Here is a 25,550-nt window from a genome sequence, read left to right as displayed (position 1 = left end):
ATAATTAAATTTAAGATAATATAAAAAAATATTGTGTAAAAACATATAGTTTTGCATAATTAATAAATTAATTTTAATAAGTTAATAAGTTAATTTAATTTTTAACTTGTAACTTATTATTAGTTATAAAAAATTAACTTTTTTTTAACCAGGGAAAATTCCATTATGGATACCCGCAGGCTCCGGGTTAGGCCGATTTATGTGCGAATTTACCCCACTAAAACTCCTTGGGATATTCTACTTTGGTGATTATTTGGGGCAGGGGGGGGGAGAGAGGTGCGAGTCTCGCCAGCGGCATTATCCTGGCACCCCCTCTCGCCCAAGTCCCCTGGATATTAGAAGGTGACTCTCTAACTGTGGTGTTTGGTCCACTTTATACAATTTTTGGGAATTTGTCCTATGGCAGAGTGAGGACACCACTTCGCTATGTTTCCTCCGCCGTGGTGACTGGAGGTGGAAGGGAGGTATTTGTTGGTAGGGGCCCGGCAGTCTCTCTCTCTCTCGCCCGAGCCCGCGCCACTCTGGGGACACTTACCTAATCCTGGCTGTATCTAATTATTATTTATAAATTTTAACAAAGTGTTAAAATATATGTATGCCGTCATAATAACAAAGAAAGAAGTTTAAAAAAATATTTGGAAGAATTCTTAATATGTTTTTGATATAATAAATAAGTATATATATATATATATATATATATTTGGGACACTTTGTGTATATATATATATATATATATATATAAATTGAATGTTTTAAATATTTAACTTTAACTAATTTGCTTAGTTATGTTAAAAAAAAATAATTTTAAAAAAAGTTTTAAAGTTCTAAATTAATTTACATATTCTTTTATTCTTTAACAATAAAATAATTATTTATAGAATTTTAATAGAGAGAGATAAAAAAACAAGAAAATAATAGTAAGTGGACAGGTTATGATCATGTTTTACACAGAAATAGGAACAATGTTAAAAAATATATTAACAGAAGATAACTGTACTATGTAACATGAGTAAAAGACAATGTTAAACTTTTAACATAGATACCCACACAGCATATACAGGGTGTCCAGTAATTGGTGAAAAACATGTTAATGACAGATTCTTGAAATCATTTGGAGTCGATTTTTCCTAAACGAAAATGTCGAGGCATCAATAATTTCCGAGTTATAAGCGATTGAAAAAAGCCGCTTCTCGCAAACTTTTTGAAGTAAAAAAATTGTCAAAACTACATTTTTCTGTTAATTTCAGGTAGAGTTTACTCTAATAGAATTTTAATTTAAAGCCTGTATATTCAAAAGATGTTTTGAATTTTAAGACATTTTTCTCGCACATTACTGTAGAGTTTCGAATTCAAGTAAGCCATCGAACCCAGTAAACGCTAGATATTCCTGAAAAATTTATAAGATGTTCCTAAAATCCAAGAAAAACATCCCAAAATTATTCCAAAACATTTTGAAATATTTAAAGAATGTATAAAGAATATTCAAATAAGTACAAAATGTTTTGATTTTTTATCATTTCGTATACTGTTTTATTCTATTTTTTATTTCATTTTTTTTGTTCCATACATATATCAAAATTTACACTGAATGTTCTTTAATAAACATACAGGTAATGTTCATAGAATATTTTGAATATTTCACAATTATTTGAACATTTTATGAACATTTCTCTACTTATCCAGGATATACAGAACTATTGGAATACGTTATTCCAGAAATATCTAGCGTTTATTGTTAAAATCTAGTAACTTCCTTTAACTGTAACATTCTTTAAACTGTAATTTCCTTTAAACTGTATCAAAAGGAGTAGTGGTAGGTAAAATGTGGCATGTTATGCTAGCCCTACAATCTTTTACCATTAGTTTCTTATGAACATTCATTCTAGAAGCAAGCAAGAAAAAAGAAGAAAAGAATTATTTTTATATTTTCTATTTTTTTATGTGATACCAACATTGAAAGCATAATAGACGCTTATAATTTATTGCCTTGCAATAAATTTTGTACGCTTATATATACACTTAGAAACGAAAATAATTGTAGAACGCTAGTAGATTCGTTAATTTTGGTTAAATATAACTTTTTTGTACTTCGACATATTTATTCAAAATGGTTGTAATATATAATTTACCTGACGAAATAATTGAAGCAATTCTTACAAACGAGGAAGTCAGCATCAAGGATATCGTGAATTTTAGTTCCACGTGCAAGAAATTTCTGGAAATAAAGTACAATAATATATTCTGGATGAAAAAGTTTTCTCAGAGGTATGTACAAATTTTTCATTTGGTTTTTATTTTAATTTATTGGTCTGTTAAGAAAGAATTTTGCAACAATCTGATCAAAAGTTAAAAAAAGATCTAATCTATTTTAAGCTAAAATAATCGTTTTTCGGATCATTTATGAAATGATCTCTATATTAATTTCAATATATTGATTTAAACAGCTTCTAATTGTATTTAATTATTCGATTGGATATGAAATTAACGTATATTATTTGAGATCATCTCGAAATATAAATACAATTACAGTGTTTGAGACGCGAAGTCTCACGCGCGCTAATTGTGATAAACAGCATTTTTCATCATTTCGAAAATAATTAATTCGCAAAGATCATTTCGCAAAATTAATCATTGTCATTGTACGATTAATTACTTGAGTGCCCTCAAATTATTCGAGAAGGTCTTTCTATCGCCAGATACAAATAATTTTTGTAAACAAATCTTAAAAACCAAAATCACAAACAACTTTTTTGGTACTGACATTACTCATGTAATTTTCAAAAACGATAACAATTAACCAAGGTAAATTCTTTATACTTTTGGCTTTATTGCTGCTGTGTAGGCAAAACAGAATCGATAACACTCCGCGTGATAAAACATTCAAATCTAAAAAGAGTTTCTTCTGCGACGCGGTGCAAACACAAAAAGATACCCATACAAAAAATGACATGTATAAGTGAACATTCTAGAAGCGTCGAGAGGATTTACCTTCAAATTACATTATATTTACTTAGCAAAGGTCAACTTTTTAACACGCTTTTATTAATGTCTTCTGTTCAAGTCTACACGACCTGAATAGAATATTTTTAATAATATACTAAAAATATTCTAAAGACACCATATGAACTTTAATAATTACATTGTAACACACAACTTTATAATTTTCACAACCACACATAACCTGAATCGGTTATAGACATCCATATGGAAAATGTTCTTTTTTTTAATAAAAAATGAAGTGATTCTTTCTTTTTATAAGCACTTAGCTATTAATAGATTGTGATGCACTAACATATAACTAGTCAGTCATAATTTTGAATTTTTGTGAATTCTTTTAATCTTGAACAGTATCATTTCTCAGTTGCTTATTCTTGACAATAGTAGTAACACGTGGAAAAGAGAAAATATTTGTGCATATGCGTGTGCGTGTGTATGTGTGTTGAAGCATGCTGTCTCTTTTTCGTAGAGATTAGGGTCAATTAGTACAGATCTGTTTTTACAACTTTTTAATAATTAATCTATATAATTAATCTATATATACTATATTACTTTTAGTATAATTTTCAAAAATTAAAGTTTCCAATTTAAAGTATTTTCTGTTTAATTTCAGATGGCCTTCTGTAAAGAGAATTTATGACGAAGTAAATGCATACGAAAAACTTAATCAAGTTGATTTTAGAATACATATAAAATTATCTATAGAATGTATAAAAAAAATGAGGCATTACATATCCCTCAAATTAAAGAAGAACTACTACTATAATGACATTTATAATAATGATATTGAAGATTTCAAATGTCATTTACTCGACTGCTGTTGGAACCGTTTTATATTAATGGATGAACTTAATAGAAATTTGTTTACACAATCTCCACGGTATAGTTTTCTTTTTTTTTTTTTTTTTTTTTTTTTTTTGAGAGTACTTCTAAAAAGTCTTGTGTTCTAAAAAGCCACGATGACAGAATTCCATCCGAGATCTCGGTCCAAGAAATATGTAACCAATAAAATTGCCACTTTTCTGTAAAAGCTGCAAGCTAATTAGCTACACATTTCTCGAAACTAGAATTTGGACTGCGTTCTCGGATCGTGAACCAAGACACAAGGCTTAACTTAGAGAGTTATCTCGCACACATTTACATCTAGAGCATAAATATATTAAATATACATAGAGTTTTAGATAATATAATTAGATAAAAAGATAATCTTTTTCCTCCGTCGCGCGTACACATTGGTATATTTCTGTCGACAGACGCAGACCATAATATAATAGACGCAAAATATATAATCTAATAAATATAATATAAATATAAATATAAATCAAATAACTATAATATATACATATTATTTTCAGAGAAGGCGATTTAACACAAAAATATTACAGTATAAAAATTCTTCAATATCTGCTTCGAGTTAATTTGACAGTAGAATGGAAAATCTTTATAAATCGGCCCGAAAAGCGGCAACTTTTAGAAACAATGATTCCTATTATGATGAAATGGTATCAACCCAATAAATATATATGTTCCTCATATATAGAAACATTACTGGATAAAATCGCGAATAAAATATTGATGTATCTTGAAAAAGAATATCCTCAGCATTCAATATTTTGGATGACTTCTAAAGATTTATTTTTTTGGAAACACAATACTATCAACGGCAATTATTGGAACGAAACAGAAGCAGAGCAAATTAAGTGTATATTAGATAGAATTATTTTTGATTTAGATTATTCTCGTGAATTACTCTATCCATTGATTAAATCAAATAAAGAGGACTTAGATATAGCAAATCCGGTATATTTTATTATAAATTATAAATATTATATTTATTTTCTATTATAATATATATATATATATATATATATATATATATATTCATTAAATCTTACAAATAATCATTATTCTATTACAGATGAGAAAAGATAATAATTTAGATCTAATATTTTGGAAAGATGTATTTCTGTTAATAACATATCATAGTGTGGCTAGAAGATTGGGCATACATTGCGAATTAGTACAACACATGGGTCTTCACGCTGATGAATGTTCTTCTTTAATTCATATTGTTTGGAAGGCAAAGTAATAAGCATAATTTTATTGTTAGCTTTTTGTTCTTTTAATATATCGATCTTTTCTCTTAACAAAAATGTCAAGACATTAATAATTCTTGAACTATAAATAATTGAAGACAAAGAATTTCTCGTAAAGTAAACTTTGAAGCAAATAAAGATAATAAAACTACACATTTTAAAATAATTTTACTGTAATATATTTTTTAATTTTACAATTAATTCTACAAAAGATTTATAATCCAATTTATTGAAAATTATAATAAATAATGACTTTTCTTAGTACTTCTGTTAAGAAAAGATTGAGTCGAAATTGACTAAAAAATATATTATTAAAAGAACATTTAGTAATATTATAATAACTACATATATATATATATATATATATATATATATATATATATATATATATATATATATATAGTATGTGATTTTTTATTTTTTTACAGTAATACAAACAACGACGAGTATTTTTACATTAAGTGGGTATCCGATCTGCCGATCGTTACCCAAAAGAAGTGTCAGATTTCTTCTGAGACATCATATTCAAAGATTTCTTTACAAACAGTAAGTATATTAGATACAATAGCCTAGCACAGAAGTAATAATCACTTTTAATAGAAATAATGTTCTATGTCTTGAGCTTTATTTATTATTTATAAATACGGGCTGTAATATATCCTTTCGATGACTGTAAAATGCAATTCAAACGAAACATTTAATATCGTCTCATATCATAGGGATCCAAAATTACCGACAGAACATGAATTACAGATTTTGAAAATTTTTTTTTTGGCTACGAGGATTAACAAATCTATCTTCACAATTAAAGTACTTGTAAAAACAATATGCGGGGGCTAATATAAAAAATTAAAAAATGACAGTTACGTCATAACAATATTTATTTAATATAAAAAGTTCTATGGTATGTGTCTGTGTAAGAGATATAGAACCCGCGTTTCGAATAACACAACAGAATATTAGTAAACTTTTGAAAATGACTTTAGAAGCCTAGTAAAAAAGATTTTTTAAATCTGTAAAAAATTGCTTTCGTGCATCTGCGAGTGTGCGAGATTGAAACACAAACTCACGTCAGACATCTTTTTTAAAAATTCACAAATATTCCTCTATGCAATCCTTATATTGAAAATTTATTTTATTCTATGTGTATAAATTGCAAATATATTGTAATGTTAGATTAAATTTTGGTCGATAATATAAAACAGCTTTTGCATCCTCTTAAAGTGTGCAATTTTGCATAGATTTTCAATTATATAAACATTACTTTTATAAATTCAATAAAATATTTTTTATTTTTTATTTATAATTAGAATTTTATATTTTCTTTTTAAGATAGAGAGTTATCTGAGTTATGTGCCTATTACTAAGAGAGTATTTACCGAAGATAACCCTATAAACAAATCACTTCGAAAGAAGATTACACGAGCTACAGAGGAATGGGTAGATATTACATAATGAAAAAAAATCAATACATATATCTTATAATATAATATAATATAATATATAATATATAATTAATAATATATAATATATAATATATAATATATAATATATAATATATAATATAATATATAATTTAATATATAATCGTACATATTATTTCATATTAATTATATTTATTATAATTATAATTATTTATAACTTAAATGCTACAAAAATAAATTAATAAATTACTTGAGAAAACATCAGTTAAATAATACTATAATATTATTTTTCAGTTAATAAGCGATCACGTTATTTTAGTAGAAAAACAACATAGACAAAGGTCAAAAGAAATAATATTTGCAGTTGGAATGATAATTATACATCAAGATGGAAAAAACGATAAAGTTGGTGTTATAATTGGATGGCACGAAAAAAACAATCCAAGCGTAGTTCACTACAGATGTGAAGAATCTCTTATGTCTTTGTGTAAATGTTTAACAATCTCTGAGGGAGTTGATCCACATTATCTTATTTTACATGATAATAACGAAATATGTTATATACCACAAAGTATGAGCATTAAAACAGCATGCATCTAAATGTTTTTTTATAAATTTATTTCGAGGGTTTCATTACAACGGGAGATAATAAGGCATATGAAAAATACGCCCTGCAGTAACATCTCTTATAACACTTCTGAGCACAGAGCTACGTACTAATTGATCTAATAATTATGGAAATGCAGAAATATTTAGTCGTACTTTTATGTATAAACGAATTTAAAAATGTTTTTTCTCATTCCTGTAAAGTTACGATTTTCTGACTTATACGTTCCTATGTGATAAAACCTTTCACGAAGAAAATTTTATATTAAAAATTACTATGATATGTAGTAACTGTGGACCATTAGGAACATTCCAAGTTAAAATGTTATGTAAAACTGTACAAATTGATGTAATTGACGTAATATTTACGTAAATTACATCAATTTGTACAGTTTTACATAACATTTTAACTTGGAATGTTCCTAATGGTCCACAGTTACTACATATCATAGTAATTTTTTAATATAAAATTTTCTCCGTGTTGTTGAATATTTTGTGACACATATGTATTTATATTATTAACATAATACAAAAAATACATCTGTTATTTTAGGTAGCATAAAAGCAATATGTCGTACACCAAAATGGATCAATAATTCAGAGATTGGTCGATATTTTTGTAAATTTGAAGGCACTTATTACGTACCAAATGAAATGCTGGCAAAACATTACCCAAATGATGCCGTGGTTCTTGATATAATTTCCAAGCAATAAAAAACAGAAATTATTAAAAATATATTAAAAATGTAATTTTTTAAATTTAATTTTATTAAATTATATTATTTTCTTATAAACCACACTTACAAGATACTATATTTATATTGATTAAATTATATTACTTTCCAGCGAATATCCAAATTTATAGTAGAAAAAACACAAGTATTACAATTATACAGTGCGTAAGAGATATTCTTTTTATTAACTTTTTTATTTAAATGTTATCTAGAGATTTCTTAGACAAAGTTCATACTAGCTTATATAATACTTTGTAATTTACAATTCAATTTTCGTCTTGTGAAGAATAGTAACCTCGTTGGTGAGATGGAGGCAACGATCACGTACAAGAACGTGAAAAGAATGCGCTGTTCGTAATTTACGAAAAGAAGTATTGTATATGCATACAATTAAAATAAGTTATATAAAAATCGTGTATTTTTAAAAATTCTTTTACTTACTATAATTATTTCAACAAAATATTATTTGATGCCGCTTAAAACCTTGAATAAAACAATTTATTTTTTTTATTATAGACATCTTTTACATCATACATATATAGAATTTATTTCATTGAACAATAGTTTGTAATAGCTTTTAATAATAATTATTAACATATTAGTTAAAGTAAATTTTAATATTTTATTTAAAGAGAATTGTTTCACTCTCTGAAATTATTTGATTAAGCAGAATTGAGATATTTAGTGAAGTTTACGCATTCTTTGAACGGGCTTGAGTTAAGCAGAGTTTGAATCTCCGCTAAATAGGGTATGAAATTTTTAATTTGCACTAAGAGAGAGAGCGTATTATGCGAGTTTCCGCTAAAAATAAGTAAGATTTGAGTTTTCACTAAAATTTGAATCTCCGCTAAACAGAGTTTAAATCCAATTTTAATATTCCTGACAATAAAATATTTTTATCTTCGTAAGCATAAATGTAAAATAAAAACATATACACACTTTATGACTATGTATGCGTATATATAATTAATATGAAAAATGTTGGGCAGCAGAGAAAATATCACGAGCGACAAGAGAAAAATTCACAAAGATTCTTCTTTCGAGAAAGATTGTCTTTTAGTATTAAGTTCATTTTCAATAGAAAATGATGCAAAAATAGATTGAAGAAATATTTTTCATTAATAAAATAGAAAAAAATAATAGCTAAATCTAAAAGACAGTCTCTTTTTAAAACAAACAAATTGTTGAGAAAATAATTTCTATTTTTCATTTATTTTAAATATTTTTTCGATATAAAAGGTGCAAACTGTATGTACTTGATCTCTCGAAGGATGAATAATTTCGTAATGTAAATACATTCACCTGCGTTAAAAATCTCCGTCAAGGCACATAGTGTTTTTATTAAATTGTAATACTTACATATACACATCTGAATACACGAGTAACATGGCAGACTTTACGTCGATCTGTGTAAATCTGAAAAAATGTGTACTCTCCATAAAATTGGAAAGCTTATTGCAATCTTTTACAATTCGTTTCAATGATGTAAAGAAAACAGCAGAACCGTGTCTGTAGAATTTTAGTTGAAAGTGTCGATATTCGCTCAAAAGCGAATATCATTTTATTTTGCTAAATTATTTTGCGTGAAAACTACCTTACATTCATTTCAACGAGATTGCCGTAATACTTGTTACTTACGACTTGTTAATATTAATTTGGATTTTATAATTATCTCTAGAGTAGTTGCTAGATTATAAAAATTATTATTATTTTTGTTTAAGACTTTAAACTTATAGAAATTTTTATAATTTTTGTATTTAAAAAAAAAATCAAGTAAAAAATTTCTTAAAATTCGTCATTTCGCTGTTTCACAAAACATTTCACACGATCTGCGTATAGAAAAAGTTATTTTGTAAAATTATTTCGGTTTGACTGTGATTAAGAGCGATCAAATTTTGTCGTAAATATTTCTGAATGTAATAGCACAAATGAGATGTTATATACCGTTTATAATTATCACCGATTCTGTAACAGCCGGAAATGAAATGACAAGTATAATATGTTCGCACGAAGTAAACGGAATGAAATATTTTAATGAAAAACATTTTAATAAAATAGAGAGAGAAAGAAAAATGATATTGAAACTTATATTGCATGATTATGATTGAAAATTTTTATATATTTTAAATTTTAGCTCTCTCAAAAATAAGATATATACTTATTGGTTTATTTATAAGAAAATTAAATGTGCTATTTTACTTGATTTATATAATTTGCATGATGATCATATGTAGAAACATTTTTAATTGTGTAATTGTTGTTAATTTTAAATGTATTAACTTTATTTTTATACAAATTAAAATAATTTTTAAATACTTGCACGCTCACAAATCTGTACTTTGAGCGAATTTTTTATATTTATCGATTGATCAATCGATTATCAAATCGATGAATTTTTCAAATCGAATTAAAAAACTCGCTCTTTATTTCTCTGGTTTACATTATTTCTTTTATAAAAGACTACTTTATTATTATTATACTTATTAAATTTAATATATAATTAAATTTAAGATAATATAAAAAAATATTGTGTAAAAACATATAGTTTTGCATAATTAATAAATTAATTTTAATAAGTTAATAAGTTAATTTAATTTTTAACTTGTAACTTATTATTAATTATAAAAAATTAACTTTTTTTTAACCAGGGAGAATTCCATTATAAAAACCCGCAAGCTCCAAGCTAGGCCGATTTATGTGCGACTTTAACCCACTAAAACCCCCTGGGATATTCTACTTTGGTGATTATTTGTGGCGGGAAAGGAGGGGATGCGAGTCTCGTCAGCGGCATTATCCTGGCACCCCCTCTCGCCAAAGTACTCTGGATATTAAAGGTGACTCTCTAACTGTGGTGTTTGGCCCACTTTATACAATTTTTGGGAATTTGTCCTATCGCAGAGTGAGGACACCACACCGCTATATTTTCTTCGTTGTTGTGACTGGAAGTGGAAGGTAGGTATTTGTAGGTAGGGCCCGGGAGTCTCGTCTAAGCCCGCTCCACCCTGGAAAGACTTACCTAATCTTGGCTGTATCAAATTATTGTTTATAAATTTTAACAAAGTGTTAAAATATATGTATGTCTGCATAATAACAAAGAAAGAAGTTTAAAAAATATTTGAGAGAATTCTTAATATGTTTTTGATATAATAAACAAGTATATATATATATATATTCGGGACACTCTGTATATATATATATATATATATATATAAATTGTATATATATATATATATATATATATATATATATATATATATACACAATTAAAAAATATATTAACAGAAGATAACTGTACTATGTAACATGAGTAAGAGACAATGTTAAACTTTTAACATAGATACCCACACAGCATATACAGGGTGTCCAGTAATTGGTGAAAAACATGTTAATGACAGATTCTTGAAATCATTTGGAGTCGATTTTTCCTAAACGAAAATGTCGAGGCATCAATAATTTCCGAGTTATAAGCGATTGAAAAAAGCCGCTTCTCGCAAACTTTTTGAAGTAAAAAAATTGTCAAAACTACATTTTTCCGTTAATTTCAGGTAGAGTTTACTCTAATAGAATTTTAATTTAAAGCCTGTATATTCAAAAGATGTTTTGAATTTTAAGACATTTTTCTCGCACATTACTGTAGAGTTTCGAATTCAAGTAAGCCATCGAACCCAGTAAACGCTAGATATTCCTGAAAAATTTATAAGATGTTCCTAAAATCCAAGAAAAACATCCCAAAATTATTCCAAAACATTTTGAAATATTTAAAGAATGTATAAAGAATATTCAAATAAGTACAAAATGTTTTGATTTTTTATCATTTCGTATACTGTTTTATTCTATTTTTTATTTCATTTTTTTTGTTCCATACATATATCAAAATTTACACTGAATGTTCTTTAATAAACATACAGGTAATGTTCATAGAATATTTTGAATATTTCACAATTATTTGAACATTTTATGAACATTTCTCTACTATTCCAGGATATACAGAACTATTGGAATACGTTATTCCAGAAATATCTAGCGTTTATTGTTAAAATCTGGTAACTTCCTCTAAACTGTAACATTCTTTAAACTGTAATTTCCTTTAAACTGTATCAAAAGGAGTAGTGGTAGGTAAAATGTGGCATGTTATGCTAGCCCTACAATCTTTTACCATTAGTTTCTTATGAACATTCATTCTGGAAGCAAGCAAGAAAAAAAAAGAAAAGAATTATTTTTATATTTTCTATTTTTTTATGTGATACCAACATTGAAAGCATAATAGACGCTTATAATTTATGGCCTTGCAATAAATTTTGTACGCTTATATATACACTTAGAAACGAAAATAATTGTAGAACGCTAGTAGATTCGTTAATTTTGGTTAAATATAACTTTTTTGTACTTCGATATATTTATTCAAAATGGTTGTAATATATAATTTACCTGACGAAATAATTGAAGCAATTCTTACAAACGAGGAAGTCAGCATCAAGGATATCGTGAATTTTAGTTCCACGTGCAAGAAATTTCTGGAAATAAACTACAATAATATATTCTGGATGAAAAAGTTTTCTCAGAGGTATGTACAAATTTTTCATTTAGTTTTTATTTTAATTTATTGGTCTGTTAAGAAAGAATTTTGCAACAATCTGATCAAAAGTTAAAAAAAGATCTAATCTATTTTATACTAAAATAATCGTTTTTCGGATCATTTATGAAATGATCTCTATATACATTTCAATATATTGATTTAAACAGCTTCTAATTGTATTTAATTATTCGATTGGATATGAAATTAACGTATATTATTTGAGATCATCTCGAAATATAAATACAATTACAGTGTTTGAGACGCGAAGTCTCACGCGCGATAATTGCGATAAACAGTATTTTTCATCATTTCGAAAATATAGTTAATTCACAAAGATCATTTCGCAAAATTAATCATTGTCATTGTACGATTAATTACTTGAGTGCCCTCAAATTATTCGAGAAGGTCTTTCTATCGCCAGATACAAATAATTTTTGTAAACAAATCTTAAAAACCAAAATCACAAACAACTTTTTTGGTACTGACATTACTCATGTAATTTTCAAAAACGATAACAATTAACCAAGGTAAATTCTTTATACTTTTGGCTTTATTGCTGCTGTGTAGGCAAAACAGAATCGATAACACTCCGCGTGATAAAACATTCAAATCTAAAAAGAGTTTCTTCTGCGACGCGGTGCAAACACAAAAAGATACCCATACAAAAAATGACATGTATAAGTGAACATTCTAGAAGCGTCGAGAGGATTTACCTTCAAATTACATTATATTCACTTAGCAAAGATCAACTTTTTAACACGCTTTTATTAATGTTTTTTTCTTTTCAGGTCTACACGGCCTGAATAGAATATTTTTAATAATATACTAAAATATTCTAAAAACACCATATGAACTTTTATAATTACATTGTAACACACAACTTTATTACCTTCACAACCACACATAATCTGAATCGGTTAGACATTCACATGGAAAATGTTCCTTTTTTTTAATAAAAAATTGGGTGATTCCTTTTTTTATGAGCACTTAGCTGTTAATAGATTGTGATGCACTAACATATAACTAGTCAGTCATAATTTTGAATCTTTGCGAATTCTATTAATCTTGAACAGTATTATTTCTCAGTTATTTATTCTTGATAATAGTAGTAACACATGGAATAGAGAAAATATTTGTACATAAGCGTGTGCGTGTGTATGTGCGTTGAAGCATTCTCTCTCTCTTTTTCATAGAGATTAGGCTCAATTAGTACAGATCTGTTTTTACAACTTTTTAATAATTAATCTATATAATTAATCTATATATACTATATTACTTTTAGTATAATTTTCAAAAATTAAAGTTTCCAATTTAAAGTATTTTCTGTTTAATTTCAGATGGCCTTCTGCAAAGAAAGTTTATGACGAACAAAATGGAAACGAAAAACTTAATCAAGTTGATTTTAAAAAACATATAAAAATAGCTATAGAATGTATAAAACAAATGAGGCATTACATGTCCAGCTTGTTGGAGGAGAACTACTACTATAATGACTATTATAATAATGATATTGCAGATATATATTTGAAATGTCATTTGGTCAACAACTCTTGGAAACATTATATATTAATGGATGAACTTAATAGAAACTTGTTTACACAATCTCTACAGTATAATTATTTTTTTTTTTTTTTTTTTTTTGAGAGTACTTTAAAAAGTCTTGTTTTCTAAAAAGCCACGATGATAGAACTCGATTCGAGATCTCGGTTCAAAGAATATATAACTAATAAAATTGCCGCTACACATTTCTCGAAACTAGAATTTGGACTGAATTCTCGGATTGTGAACCAAAATACAAGGCTTAACTTAGGGAGTTATCTAGCATACATTTACATCTAGAGCATAGATATATTAAATATACATAGAGTTTTAGATAATATAATTTGATAAATAGATAATTTTTTTCCTCTGTCGCGCATACACATTCGTATATTTCTCTCGACAGACGCAGATCATAATATAATAGACGCAGAATATATAATATAATATACGCAGAATATATAATATAATAAATGTAAATCAAATAACTATAATATATACATATTTTCAGAGAAGGCGATTTAACACAAAAATATTACAGTATAAAAATTCTTCAATATCTGCTTCGAGTTAATTTGAGAGAAAAGTGGGAAATCTTTATAAATCGGCCCAAACAGCAGAAACTTTTAGAAGAAATAATTTTTATTATGATGCAATGGTATCAACCCAATAAATATACATGTTTTTCATATATAGAAACATTACTGGATAAAATCGTGAATAAAATATTGATGTATCTTGAAAAAGAACATCCTCAGCATTCAATATTTTCGATGTCTTGTGAGAATTCTGTATTTTTGAAACAGAATAATATCAATGGCAATTATTGGAATGAAACAGAAGCAAAGCAAATTAAGTGTATATTAGATAAAATTATTTTTGATTTAGATTATTCTTATGAATTACTCTATCCAATGATTAAATCAAATAAAGAAGACTTAGATATAGCAAATCTGGTATATTTTATTATAAATTATATATATTGTACTTATTTTCAATTATATTATTATGATACGATTTATATATTCATTATATCTTACAAATACTCATTATTCTATTACAGATAAGAAAAAATAATAATTTAGATATAATATTTTGGAAAGATGCATTTCTGTTAATAATATATCATAGTGTGGCTAGAAGATTGGGCATACATTGCAAATTAGTACAACACATGGGTCTTCACGCTGATGAATGTTCTTCTTTAATTCATATTGTTTGGAAAGCAAAGTAATAAGCATAATCTTATTGTTAGTTTTTTGTTGTTTTAATTGATCTTTTTTCTTAACAAAAATGTTATGGCATCAATAATTCTTAAACTATAAATAATTAGAGACAAAGAATTTTTCGAAAAATAAGTTTGAAGCAAATAAAGATAATAAAACTACACTTCTTTAGATAATTTTACTGTAATATATTTTTTAATTTTACAATTAATTCTACAAAAGATTTATAATCCAATTTATTGAAAATTATAATAAATAATGACTTCTCTCAGCACTTTTGTTAAGAAAAGATTGAGTCGAAATTGACTAAAAAATATATTTTTGAAAGAACATTTAGTAGTATCATAATAATTACATATATATATATATATAGTATGTGATTTTTTATTTTTTTACAGTAATACAAACAACGACGAGTATTTTTACAATGAGTGGGTACCCGATATGCCGATCGTTATCCAAAAGAAGTGTCAGATTTCTTCTGAGACATCATATTCAAAGATTTCTTTAGAAGAAGTAAGTAGTTATTTATATATAATTTTTAATTTAAAGGAGTTATTTTTATTCAGCATTGAACAGAATATATTGCTCTTTACTAAAAATTATCATAAATAAATAATTTTATTAAACTTCTCAAACAAAAATGCTTATTATTAGATACAATAGCTCTAGCACAGAAGTAATAATCACTTTTAATAGAAATAATGTTTTATGTCTTGAGCTTTATTTATTATTTATAAATACGGGCTGTAATATATCCTTTCGATGACTGCAAAATGCGATTCAAACAAACCATTTAATATCTTCTTATATCATAGGGATCCAAAATTACCGACAAAACATAAATTACAGATTTTGAAAATTTTTTTTTTGGCTACAAAAATTGATAAATCTTTCTTCACAATTAAAGTACTTGTAAAAACAATATGCGGGGGCTAATATAAAAAATTAAAAAATGACAGTTACGTCATAACAATATTTATTTAATATAAAAAGTTCTATGGTATGTCTGTGCAAGAGATATAGAACTCGCATTTGGAATAACACAACAGAATATTAGTAAACTTTTGAAAATGACTTTAGAAGCCTAGTAAAAAAGATTTTTTAAATCTGTAAAAAATTGCTTTCGTGCATGTGCGAGTGTGCGAGATTGAAACACAAACTCACGTCAGACATTTTTTTTTCAAATTCACAAATATTCCTCTATGCAATTCTTACAGTGAAAACCTATCTTATTTTATGTGTATAAATTGCAAATATATTATCATGTTAGGTTAAATTTTGGTCAATAATATAGAATAGCTTCTGTTCCCCTTAAAGTGTACAATTTTGTATGGATTTTCAACTATACAAACATTACTTTTTTAAATTCAATAACATACTTTTTATTTTTTATTTATAATTGGAATTTCATAGTTTTTTTTTAAGATGGCATCTAGTTGGAGCTATGTACCTTTTATTGAGAGCGTATTTACCGTAGGTAATTTAGAAATAACTCTACTACGAGCACTTCGATCACTTGAAGGACATGTTATAGACAGACGAGATGAAAACAAATTGGTAGATATTACATAATAAAAATAGATCAATACATATATCCTATAATATAATATAATATAATATAATATATAGGATATAATATAATATATAATATAATATATAATCGTACATATCATTTTATATTAATTACATTTATCATAATCGTAATTATTTATAACTTAAATGCTACAAAAGTAAATTAATAAATTACTTGAAAAAACATCAGTTAAGTAACACTATAATATTATTTTTCAGTTAATAGACCGTATCGCTATTTTAATAGAAAAAGAACATAGACAAAGGTCAGAAGAAATAATATTTGCAGTTGGAATGATAGTTACACATCAAGATGAAAGAAATGATAAAGTTGGTGTCATAATTGGATGGCACGACAGAAAGAATCAAAACACAATTTACTACAGATGTGAAGAATCTCTTATGTCTTTGTGTAAATGTTTAACAATCTCTGAGGAATTTGATCCACATTATCTTATTTTACATGATAATAACGAAATATGTTATATACCACAAAGTATGAGCATTAAAACAGCATGCATCTAAAAGTTTTTTTATAAATTTATATCGAGGGTTTCATTACAACGGGAGATATTATAGGAAATGAAAAATACGCCTTGCAGTAACATCTTTTACATCACTTCTGATCACAGAACTACGTACTAATTGATCTAATAGTTATGGAAATGCAGAAATATTTAGCCGTACTCTTATGTATAAAAGAATTTTAAAATGTTTTTTCTCATTCCTGTAAAGTTGCAATTTTCTGACTTATACGTTCCTATGTGATGAAACCCTTCACGAAGAAAATTCTATATTTAAAATTACTATGATATGTAGTAACTGTGGACCATTAAAAACTTTCCAAGTTAAAATGCTATGTAAAACTGTACAAATTGACGTAATTGACGTAATTTTTACGTCAATTACGTCAATTTGTACAGTTTTACATAGCATTTTAACTTGGAATGTTTCTAATGGTCCACAGTTACTATATATCATAGTAATTTTTAATATAAAATTTTCTCCGTGTGTTGAATATTTTGTGACACATATGTATTTATATTATTTGCATAATACAAAAAGTACATCTGTTATTTTAGGTAGCATAAAAGCAATATGTCGTACACCAAAATGGATCAATAATTCAGAGATTGGTCGATATTTTTGTAAATTTGAAGACACTTATTACGTACCAAATGAAATGCTGGCAAAACATTACCCAAATGATGCCGCCGTAGTTCTTGATATGATTTCCAAGCAATAAAAAACAGAAATTGTTAAAAATATATTAATAATGTAATTTTTTAAATTTAATTTTATTAAATTATATTATTTATTTATAAACCATACTTACAAGATACTATATTTATATCGATTAAATTATATTACTTTCCAGCAAATATCCAAACTTATTGTAGAAAAAACACAAGTATTACAATTATACAGTGCGTAAGAAATATTATTTTATTATTAACATTTAATTTAAGCGTTATCTAAAGATCTCTTAGACAAAGTTTTTACTAGCTTATATAATACTTTGTAATTTACAATTCAACTCTCGTCTTGTGAAGAATAGTAACTTCGTTGGTGAGATGGAGGCAACGATCACGCCCAAGAACGTGAAAAGAATGCGCTGTTTGTAATTTACGAAAAGAAGTATTGTATATGCATACAATTAAAATAAGTTATATAAAAATCGTGTGTTTTTAAAAATTCTTTTACTTACTATAATTATTTCAACAAAATATTATTTGATGCCGCTTAAAACCTTGAATAAAACAATTTATTTTTTTTATTATAGACATCTTTTACATCATACATATATAGAATTTATTTCATATAACAATAGCTTTAATAGCTTTTAATAATAATTATTAACATATTAGTTAAAGTAAATTTTAATATTTTATTTAAAGAAAATTGTTTCACTCTCTGAAATTATTTGATTAAGCAAAATTGAGATATTTAGTGAAGTTTACGCATTCTTTGAACGGGCTTGAGTTAAGCAGAGTTTGAATCTCCGCTAAATAGGGTATGAAATTTTTAATTTGCACTAAGAGAGAGAGCGTATTATTATGCGAGTTTCCGCTAAAAATAAGTAAGATTTGATTTTTCACTAAAATTTGAATCTTCGCTAAACAGAGTTTAAATCCAATTTTAATATTCTTGACAATAAAATATTTTTATCTTCGTAAGCATAAATGTAAAATAAAAACATATACACACTTTATGACTATGTATGCGTAGTATATATAATTAATATGGAAAATGTTGGGCAGCAGAGAAAATATCACGAGCGACAAGAGAAAAATTCACAAAGATTCTTCTTTCGAGAAAGATTGTCTTTTAGTATTAAGTTCATTTTCATTAGAAAATGATGCAAAAATAGATTGAAGAAATATTTTCCATTAATAAAATAGAAAAAAAAAATAGCTAAATCTAATAAACAGTCTCTTTTTAAAACGAACAATTTGTTGAGAAAATAATTTCTATTTTTCATTTATTTTAAATATTTTTTCGATATAAATGGTGCAAACTGTATGTACTTGATCTCTCGAAGGATGAATAATTTCGTAATGTAAATACATTCACCTGCGTTAAAAATCTCCGTCAAGGCACATAGTATTTTTATTAAATTGTAATACTTACATACACACATCTGAATACACGCATGACATGGCAGACTTTACGTCGATCTGTGTAAATCTGGAAAAATGTGTACTCTCCATAAAATTGGAAATCTTATTGCAATCTTTTCAATGATATAACGAAAATAGCAGAACCGTGTCTGTAGAATTTTACTTGAAAGTGTCGGTATTCGCTCAAAAGCGAATATCGTTTTATTTCGCTAAATTATTTTGCGCGAAAACTACCTTACATTCATTTCAACGAGATTGCCGTACTTACGACTTGTTAATATTAATTTGGATTTTATAATTATCTCTAGAGTAGTTGCTAGATTATAAAAATTATTATTATTTTTGTTTAAGACTTTAAACTTATAGAAATTTTTATAATTTTTGTATTTAAAAAAAAAATCAAGTAAAGAATTTCTTAAAATTCGTCATTTCGCTGTTTCACAAAACATTTCACACGATCTGCGTATAGAAAAAGTTATTTTGTAAAATTATTTCGGTTTGAATGTGATTAAGAGCGATCAAATTTTGTCGTAAATATTTCTGAATGTAGTAGCATAGATGAGATGTTATATACCGTTTATAATTATCACCGATTCTGTAACAGCCGGAAATGAAATGACAAGTATAATATGTTCGCACAAAGTAAACGCAATGAAATATTTTAATGAAAAACATTTAGTATAAAAGAGATAGAAAGAAAAATGATATTGAAACTTATATTGCATAATTATAATTGAAAATTTTTATGTGTTTTAAATTTTAGCTCTCTCTAAAATAAGATATATACATATTGGTTTATTTGTAAGAGAATTAAATGTGCTATTTTACTTGATTTATATAATTTGCATGACGGTCATTTGTAGAAACATTTTTAATTGTTATTTTTAAACTTTGCTTGATTAAAATGTCTTTCATGAATGCGTAATTTTCTTTCTTTCTTATCCGATTTAAAAAATGATGATTGCGGCGACATAATAAAATGGTACCTTATTTTAAGCGTTTCACTGCCGCTGGAGTCTTTTAATAATTGCCTGATTCAAATTAAATTCTCCTGGTACCGTCTGTCTCATTAGCATGTGACGAGGTTCGCGCGGCAATTGAAATTATTCAGAAATCCAGAAGTCCTCAAAGAGCATAGGTAATCTTGCGAGAGAGAAACTTGGTTGAAGTAATACATGTACTTTACGGATAATTGCACACACACACACACACACACACACACATATTATATATATATATAATATATGTAGAGTGTGTATATATGTAAAAAAATCAAAATTTATTTTTGAAGAAGCACATTAAATCGAATTACAATCTTCTCGAGTTTTTAAATTTTATTGTTGCTGAAGAGAAAAAACAAACAACTCGTATAGCAATAGAACAGATTCATTTATATACATACATACATTGTGTGAGAGAGAGAAAGAGAGAGAGAGAGAGAGAGAGAGAGAGAGAGAGAGAGAGAGAGAGAGAGATATGCTGCTAAATGTACGACATAATGCGTTTGCATAACAGTTTGTCTCAAAATAATGATACCCATACAGCACAGAAAGATTATGTACACATTGCAACAATCTTTCACCGTAATATTGCAATATATTGTAAATTTACCGCGAAATGTTGTTGTAGGATTGCAGCAACGTTAAAATGTCCGCCTTTAGGAAGATTGCAACGAAATATTATAGCAATATTATAATGCCATGAATTTTCAATATTGAATTGTTATTGCAATCGTCAAATAATGTTGCATATAAGAATATTTTTGTTTTTGATAGATAAATATTAGAACATATGGACACATAAAATACGAAAAAGTTGAACTTATTGTTAAACAAATGTTTGTAATAATTTTTTATCTAAAAAATATTATATTATAAATTTACATATAATTATATATATATATATATATATATATATATATATATATATGTCTTTGTAATGTTTCATTGCAATTTGCAATATTGCAACGTTACTCCAATATAATTGCAATGATGTGTGCAGTATGGGTATACTTTATTTTAAATAAATAACTAAAAATATCGGTTATCTGAAAAATGATGCAAAATAAAAATAAATGATTAATTTTTAATTACATATAAAATCATGAACATCATAAAATGCAATTCTGTCATTTAAGTTTACATGCAAACGAACTAGATGGATATTTAGAAACATGAATATCATCGAGTATTAGAAAAAGTTATTTATTATATGACGAGTATTAAAACGAACGAATTTTTATAACAAAACTATTATAGAAAAGAACATTTAAGAATAATTCACACGATGTAACGCGAATATATTTCTTTACAATCTTATATTATAAAATCATATTATATTATAAAATTATGTCGCGCAAGCGGATATAATTTTCTGAATCACGGATCTTTCTATCATGGATGATTTCAATTTCCTCTTTGAAGCATCAAATACAATATACATATTTATTCGTATGTACGATTAGATGCGTATCATATATACTGTCTGATCCGCGTTCTCTCATTACACACGCGTACATGTGTACGAGGGTAACGCGAGAGTACATACGTATGACGCGTACATATACGCGTTACATATGTATATATACATATGTGAACGGCAGGTAATAATGCTCGCACGTGTATGTACAAGAGTATCGGAGTATCGGAGAGGTGCTAACATCGTCGAGAGGTGCCGCAATTACGCGATCGTGCGTATTACGTGCGTAAATCCGGCTTTTGTTCGTGCGTTGCGTTCCATTTCTCTGTACGACGCACGATTAGCCTGAGGTCGATTAATCACGCGACCTTTTGCATTCGCTTCTCATTGAGATCCCTAATTTTGCACCGATCATCGACGTTTCACCTCGATAATCCGTCTTTGGGCGCGGTCGATTTATCACTATTGGAAATACGGTCGCTTTAAATTGAAACTGTCACAAGGCTGTTCGAGAAGTTCGCGCGATGTATATACTTCGTTATTACCGAGAGCGCGAACTTTATCGAGGCCATCTTTTTGCACGAGTTCTTTTCTAATTCTTATTTCTTTCTCGCTTCTCTTACAAAAACTACTACGCAAGATTTAGCGCGGGTTTTCACTTCTGTATTCCTCGGACGCGTTAGGTTTCCATTGTTTTAATGCCATTTGCCGCACCTGCAGCCGCACGATATTTTAAATTTTAAATGATTAAATATCCGCTTCTAATGCGAATGTGATTTACATGTTGCGCGTTTACATTTCCAGTGCCAGTGCTGTAATAGCTGTTGAGCTGGAAATTTATCGTCGGATATTATCATAAAAATGTATCAACTGAAGGGATGATCTTAAATCACAGAAATAATCGCTGGTACTCGGGAACAAGAATTGCCAAGGTTAATTAAGCTCGGTCATATCAATTAATTTCGCGATCTACAAATGTGATTTCGAGTTGTGTGGCGTTTTAAAAACAATTCATATTCTAAATTATTCAGCATTTTCCCAGATTATATCAATTATGTAATTGTATATTATTTTTATATAGATGCATTTTTAAACTACTATCTACCAAAATTTATTTAAATTATCAAAATTATTTTTTATTTATTTAAACTTTAATCTGCTTCAAAATTAAATTTATATAATTTATATTTATTTATTTTTAGATATATATTTTTATAACGATAGTTTAAATTATATAGAAAATTTCGCGTTAGATGTGTATATAAGAAAGATAATTTGCAAAAGATTAGTGTTAAATTATTGAGGAACTTTAACTCTTTAGACAATAATGCCTTTATTAAAAATATAAAAATACATTTTTTCAACATCCAATTGATTACCACATTATTTAATAATCTAGTAATTATATTAATTGAATTCAATAGTGGATTTTCATTACTCATCGAATAAAATAAATATTACAAGTAATTTACATAAAACTTGTATTCGGTACAAGTAATTTGGTTCCATCTAATCAGTATAATGAGGTGGAAAATACATAGTTAAAAGTTTTCTTTCTCTCTCTTTGGATCCTTTTCTCGAAGAAACTCAGTATTTTTCATTCGCATCGCGGATTGAGGTTTGAAAAAGTTTCAGAGTGAGCAGAGGGATAAAAGGAAGGTGATAAATTCCGCGAATGCCAACAGACGAGTCAAACTGCAAAAGGGAGCTTCAAGATCTTGAGGAATTTTGATTGTCGATCATGCGAACGTAAATTCTGTCTTGCTTGTTTTTTTCTTCAGATTTATAGAAGACATATTGATTCCTGTGATATATATACGAGAATTATAAATATTATGTAAAAAATATGTAAAGAGCTTGTTTGCGTTTTAAAATTTTGAAATACTATCTTTATTCGTACTATCTTTTTATTAATTTTTATAATATAGTATAATACGGTTTTTATAATATGCAATAATATTTTTATAATATATGGGCAGTATAAAATGTACATTATTTAGTAATAATATCAAAAAGAAATTAAAAAGAATTACAATTATAAAAATATAAAAAAGTAGAAGAATAATATCTCCCAAAAGTCTAACCGCCTACTCGAATACGCGGTTTCCTTCCTTCTCTCTCTCTCTCTCTCTCTCTCTCTCTCTCTCTCTCTCTCTCTCAATAAATAAATAAATAAGTATACATATATATATATATATATATATATATATGGGTTGGGGAAAAAGTTTCTTTATATTTTCCGATAGATGGCTTCAGGATTGCATAACTCCGGTAATTTTAAACGGATCTGGCAATATGTGCATTTTAAAGGTGATATATTATAGAATAATAAAAAAAAAGTTGTGATATTTGTTTATTTAGTCAAAAGTTATTGCGTCTTGAAAATGAGTGAAAATGAAGAAGAAATTCAATACATTTTGAAATTTTATTTCAAAAAAGGGAAGAATGCGACTCAGGCTGTTAAAAAAATTTGTGATGTTTATGGACATGATGCAGTATCAGTACGTGTAGCACAAAGCTGGTTCAACCGTTTTCAATCTGGAAATTTTAATGTCAAAGATGCACCTCGCTCTAGTCGACCAATCACTGGAAAAGTCGATGAAATCATAGAAAAAATTGAGCAAGACCGGCACATTAGCAGTCATGATATCGGAAAAGAACTAAACATCGACTACAAAACAGTTTAAAACCGTTTGGAGAAAGCTGGATACAAAAAAAAGCTCGATGTTTGGGTGCCACATAATTTAACAATGAAAAATTTAATAGATCGAATTTCCATTTGTGAATCGTTGCTAAAAAGGAACGAAATCGAATCATTTTTGAAACGGCTCATTACGGGCGATGAAAAATGAATCACGTACGACAATAATGTACGAAAAAGATCGTGGTCAAAGCAAGGTGAAGCTCCTCAAACGGTGGCAAAGCCAGGATTCACGCCAAGAAAAGGGATGCTGTCTGTATGTTGGGATTGGAAAGGAATCGTTTATTATGAGCTGTATCACAATATATATATATAGATATATATATATATATATATGGCTTTTAGAATTTTTAAACCTGTCGCACTCAAATGAAAAGTTCACCGATATCTATATCACTTAAGCAAATACACTCCGTCAATGTTGACAAAAAATAAAAAAAAAATCATGTTTTACACGCGTTCGAGATTCTTAGCACGTGCGAGTTTTCCCCCTTTTTTCCACCGACGATTCCACGGTCATGCGTGTGCAAAGCAGCCACGTGAAATACAAACTGGATTCCATACTTTGCTTTTTCCTCGCCGTTGACAGATAAATAATGACTTTTTTTTCCACGAGTATTATTTCTGCGCGATTATTTATTTCAAATAAAAATCGAACAGACAGGAATAAACATTATAAATTATCGTTTCGATACTTATGAACAATAATTATTTCTCTGTCTGTCTGTCTCTCTCTCTCTCTCTCTCTCTCTCTCTCTCTCTCTCTCTCTCTCTCTCTCTCTTTCTATCTCATACACACACACACACAGTACAATTAAAATTAAATATATATTTTGATATTTAAGATTTTTGGCTGATCTGTAAATATAGGATTATTAGGATAATAAGCATACATAAATAAAATAGTAATATTAATCATACCAAAATTTTTGCTTAAATCTGGTTGTTTTATAAAAAATAAGAATATTAATCAATTATGCTAACAATAAATAATAAATAAATATTATACATTTTTCTCAATTACATTGCATATTGTT

At 27.2% G+C, this 25,550-nt stretch overlaps 2 protein-coding genes across 6 annotated transcripts; both read left to right on the top strand.

The window, feature by feature from the left end:
• Window positions 1–1,857: 1,857 nt before the first annotated feature.
• LOC140666500 (F-box only protein 21-like) lies at window positions 1,858–10,188 on the top strand. Of its 3 annotated transcripts, XM_072893758.1 has the most exons (9): window positions 1,859–2,265; window positions 3,611–3,877; window positions 4,353–4,797; window positions 4,916–5,082; window positions 5,522–5,639; window positions 6,426–6,533; window positions 6,812–7,088; window positions 7,677–7,869; window positions 7,970–10,188. In XM_072893758.1, exons 1-8 carry the CDS (start codon window positions 2,108–2,110, stop codon window positions 7,835–7,837), a joined length of 1,701 nt encoding a protein of 566 aa, XP_072749859.1. In that variant the 5' UTR covers window positions 1,859–2,107; the 3' UTR covers window positions 7,838–7,869; window positions 7,970–10,188. The 3 variants fall into 3 exon arrangements, with proteins under 3 accessions (XP_072749860.1, XP_072749859.1, XP_072749858.1); XM_072893759.1 differs by having other exon boundaries at window positions 1,858–2,265; window positions 6,812–7,004; window positions 7,677–10,188; XM_072893757.1 differs by having other exon boundaries at window positions 7,677–10,188.
• A 1,822-nt stretch (window positions 10,189–12,010) lies between these two features.
• On the top strand, window positions 12,011–19,684 carry LOC140666499 (F-box only protein 21-like). 3 transcript variants are annotated; one of them, XM_072893755.1, is made up of 9 exons: window positions 12,011–12,421; window positions 13,771–14,043; window positions 14,484–14,928; window positions 15,036–15,202; window positions 15,597–15,714; window positions 16,615–16,758; window positions 16,993–17,269; window positions 17,856–18,051; window positions 18,152–19,684. In XM_072893755.1, the coding sequence occupies exons 1-8, from the start codon at window positions 12,264–12,266 to the stop codon at window positions 18,017–18,019; spliced, it is 1,746 nt and encodes a 581-aa protein (XP_072749856.1). In that variant the 5' UTR covers window positions 12,011–12,263; the 3' UTR covers window positions 18,020–18,051; window positions 18,152–19,684. The 3 variants fall into 3 exon arrangements, with proteins under 3 accessions (XP_072749856.1, XP_072749855.1, XP_072749857.1); XM_072893754.1 differs by having other exon boundaries at window positions 17,856–19,684; XM_072893756.1 differs by lacking the exon at window positions 12,011–12,421 and adding an exon at window positions 13,209–13,349 and having other exon boundaries at window positions 17,856–19,684.
• The last annotated feature ends 5,866 nt before the right edge of the window (window positions 19,685–25,550 follow it).

Source organism: Anoplolepis gracilipes, chromosome 6, assembly GCF_047496725.1.
Source record: "Anoplolepis gracilipes chromosome 6, ASM4749672v1, whole genome shotgun sequence".
NCBI lineage: Eukaryota > Metazoa > Arthropoda > Insecta > Hymenoptera > Formicidae > Anoplolepis > Anoplolepis gracilipes.
This window is presented reverse-complemented; position numbering and strand designations above follow the sequence as displayed.